Genomic DNA, 4,224 nt, shown 5'->3' on the forward strand with positions numbered 1-4,224 from the left:
CACACAGTGTCTATGTCCTTGACGAAGATCTATTGTTTCAGATTGGAAATACTACTGGTCACAATATGGAGCACTGAGGGACACCACACATTGCTGGTTTCCACTTGGACATTGAGCCTACATAATATTGAGCCTATGTGACTGTAACTCTTTGGAGGTGACCATACACCCATCTTACAGTCAAACATTCTCTCTCCAATTCAGCAGCCACCATTTTAAGGGGGAGAGTGTGAGAGTCATCCTGCACACCTTCTCCCACTGGCCTCTACTCTGCTCAGGGAAACCTTGGCTGGGCTGGGTGTCCCCTCTGCACTTTGAAGACTGCATTATAAGAGATGGGTTTGCATTATTATGCTACAGACAAGTGTGCCTGGGTGGGCACACATATGCCTACGAAAGCCTTACAGCTGTAAACATCACAGGCGTGTACAAGAAGGGCACCTGCCCTTGGACAATTGGAAGAGATGTGACCTTCCACGTAAGACCAGATTCCCTGAGGTTGAGCTCATGATAAGCAAGGCAAAAGTTAAATATACTGAGAGTTGGAAATTAACAGATCAGGTGCAAAACCATTTCATAGGCCGCACTAATTGAGCAGAAGCAACTCAAGTTGAATGGTATTCCATCAGGCACACACTTTTGTTAAATATGACAGGTGACAAGATTACCATCTGTTCTTTTACAGTTCCCCCCACAAAGCTCCCATGTCTTCTCTCCATCACCACACAGCTGTCAGGTTCACTTCTGACTTTTTCATAATTGGCAAAAGCTATCATGAGTGGATAATGCTCTATGATTAGACCAAGAAGGAAGCTATATTTGCCTGCTCACCAGCATTCTCATCACAAACTGAAGGATTCTAAAGCACACAAAGTATAAAAGGCCAAAATAAAAGAGGAATGGTCATCTAAAAGAGAATGGCTCATCAAACTAATGGCTTTGGGCAAATCTCCTCCCCTCTTTTATCACAGGCATCATTCCACAGAGATATGACTTCTGCTAAGGTCACATTTATATCTATCCCTCCAGACAACAGCAGACTACAAAGATACTCTCACACCTCCTGCCTTTCACACCTGCTGTAGCATGAAAAGAGGCACTAACACATGGTACGTTCCTACAGGAAGCAATACTGATATTTACAAGGAAAGCAGGAAGCCAAGAAGTGAAAAACCAGGCCATAAATCAGATAAGCAAGGCAAGGAAGCGTTAGAAGACAAAGAGATATTGGAGAAACTCATTGGGAAGTCTTTTTGGTCTTCACTGCAACATCAGAAACTCACTACTGAGAGCACCTGGAAGGGATTCCTGTCTCAAGCTCTATGTGAGACCCTCAAGTTCTGGACTACATAGTAGGGGTTTCATTTTAAGAAATATTTATCACATCTCAGCAACTCTAGCCTGCTAACCTCCCACAGGTATGAAGCTGCAAGTGTAAACAGCTTATCACAGGCCTCTTGCTCAAGCTCAGTCTTTTGAGAAATTACAGTACAACAGACTGATGTTTTGCTTCTGCTTCATTTTCCTCATACGCAGAATTTATCTTAGGTACTTGAAGTATTTGTTACAAAACAGTACTCACAGTTCTCAAAGGCAAAAGAACTGTTCAGGAACGGGGAAAATGACCTTCCAGGAAACAGAGGGCTGAAAGAAAGTGTAATTACAACTACAAAGAAACTCCACATTGCCATATGACAGGGAGGTGTGGATGGGTAGTGGAGATTTCAAACAGGAACAAGGTGTTCATGCTTCATCATTCCACATGAAAATGTGCAAACTCACAGGCAAAAAGAAAATCACACTGCATTATATGGCAAATGGGCATCAAATAATGAATGGAGCAAACTATATCTCCCGTGTCCTTTGCATCACAAACAGGACCAGAACTCTCCTCTCCAACCCTTCACAACTTTCACGGTGTTCTCTAACCCTTGTAGCTGTTCTGTCTCTGCCCAAACAAAATTTTTCACCCTGCCAAAACATGACACAACAGTGGAGCTACCTTTGCAGACAGAGAACACAGAAGGAAAGTTGCATACACTTCTCCTTTTCTGGGAACAAGCATCACAATGTGGATGCATGTAAAGACAATTCTCTGCTCACCAAAGTACCTGAGGAAATGTAAAATCTTCTCAAGTGTATAAGTCATAACAAAGACACCATCCTTCTATTTTAGCACATGGGCATGTGCTCACACGCATGTGCTCACACACGACTCACAAGTCTAAACGTGAAGTGCACCCCTGTGCTCAGTAACTGCCATTCAAAGAAAATGTCATGCAATGAGAAAACAAACTGATGGACCTGCAACTTGACCATTTGGATTCTGAGCAGTACGATACATTAAAAAAAAAAAGAAACACATACATCCTGTTTCTAAGAAGTACCTCCTCACACACAGCACCCTCAAATCTCTCCTCAAAACTTTCACAGCTCATGTTATTCCCATTGATCATCAGATGCAAAGGCCCACAGTTAGATCACCACAAAGTGCAAAGCAAGAAGTTAAAACCTGCAGAAAGGAAGGGATCATAATGTACTCTTCTACATTATGGCATTTTAAGAAGGTACATAATTCATGTCTTTGATAGATGGTGAATACACAGTTTGCTCTTCCCAAAAATGCCATTTTGGCCTATGTTGTAAGTATGTAATTAAGATGTAAGACAAATACTAATGATGATTTGCAAACACAAAGGAAGAACGTCCAGGGCTCCCCATACAACTAGAATAACAAGTCTTATAATCAAAATTATTTGGGAAGATGAAACTCACATTGCACGGTGATAGAGATGAATCAAAACATCTCTTACACCCTTCAACAACCCCTCATGCCCAGCTCCCACAACTCCCAACTCCAACCCTTCATAAATTACATGATGGTTTTGACCCTGATAATTTGCAGATACATGACATAAAAGCACCAGTTCCCACACTGTTTCTCTTCAACACGCACCACCACCACCCCCCACAGACCTCACATAGATATCTATACATCACTGTAGGAAGAAGGAAGATACATTTTTCTGTTCACTAGTGTTATGTGAATAAACCTCAAAGTTCCCAAAGGGAAAGAGAAGCTGTCCTGCAGGAAAGACCGGGTCAGTGAGCATCTGCATACAGGCAATCACCTCCTTCTTACGTCACCCTCTGCACCTTGAATCGCTTCCCTTCCTCCCTTGTAAAGCTTTTCCCATAGGATGTATTTTCAAGACCAGGCATGCTCAGATTCTTTTCCAATATGACAATGTTAAAACAAGGGGAATCAGCACAACAGATCTCCCATTTCTTGTCCTTCACAAGCAGAAACCCACAGTCTTTCTGAAACAGTCACAATACCCAAAATTGTCTTCCATCTTCAAAACAGGCAGATAGGCATCATCAAAGAACCAGCTGTTGGCCACCCCATTCCTATACTATGGACACCAAGATCAGAGTATGGACGAAAGCAAAAACATTTGTTTCTCACCTTTTATCACAGAGACTTGGAAAAGGATGAGAAGAATAGAAACGATGAGAAGGGAAGTTACACAAAGGGCCGTTAACTTTCTATTTCAAGAAAATCTCACCCAGTCCTAGAACATGAGGGAAGACACCTGACTCTGCTAATAAAGGAAACTTCCATTTGCTAACAGAGGAAGAATTCTGTTGCTATAAAAAGAGCTAATACGGAAATAACATAAGAAAAATAAAGTAATAGGAGATCTAATAACGACAAGAACACTGAAACTAGAAACGTCAGGAAACAAGAGAGAAATTACCCGCAGTGTGAAAACAAGTCCCCGACAGAGCAAAGCTCCAACCACCTGCAGCCTCAATTATCCTGTCCCCTCACCAAATTTAGGGCTGAGCACCGACTCCACATTCACCTCCCCGCAGCAAGAGGCAACAGTGTTCCAAACTCCACTGAATGAAGCTTTGCCTTCATTGTCAGAAAACCTCACTGGAGAAGACAGATTACGGGGGATAAAGGGAAGGAGAGTGGCAGAGGCGGACACGCCCCGATACGAGAAACTCACCGGGAGAGGGGCGGGGTCCGCCTGCTGGGCACCGGCAGGATCCTCGTCTCCGAGCAGCGGCGCGGGCTCGTCGGGCGGCGGCCGGGCCGGCAGGGTGTCGCAGCAGCTGTGGGCCGAGAAGCGGAGGTGGCTCTTGCGCGAGTCGGCCGTGAGAGACACGTCGTGCGAGTAGGAGTGCAGGAAGGCGCGCACGCCGTCGATGCCC

At 44.0% G+C, this 4,224-nt stretch overlaps 1 protein-coding gene across 1 annotated transcript in view; it reads right to left on the minus strand.

Annotated features, from left to right (window-relative positions):
* Positions 1-4,224, minus strand: part of LOC108504879 — a gene marked incomplete at its 5' end in the record, with an annotated part of 30,170 nt that overhangs the window by 6,808 nt on the left and 19,138 nt on the right. The window contains one exon of the mRNA XM_017830384.1: positions 4,020-4,125. Within this exon, the coding sequence (XP_017685873.1) occupies positions 4,020-4,125 (106 nt within the window). The remainder of the gene's footprint in view (positions 1-4,019; positions 4,126-4,224) is intronic.

Source organism: Lepidothrix coronata, unplaced genomic scaffold, assembly GCF_001604755.1.
Source record: "Lepidothrix coronata isolate B3197 unplaced genomic scaffold, Lepidothrix_coronata-1.0 Scaffold178, whole genome shotgun sequence".
Lineage (NCBI taxonomy): Eukaryota > Metazoa > Chordata > Aves > Passeriformes > Pipridae > Lepidothrix > Lepidothrix coronata.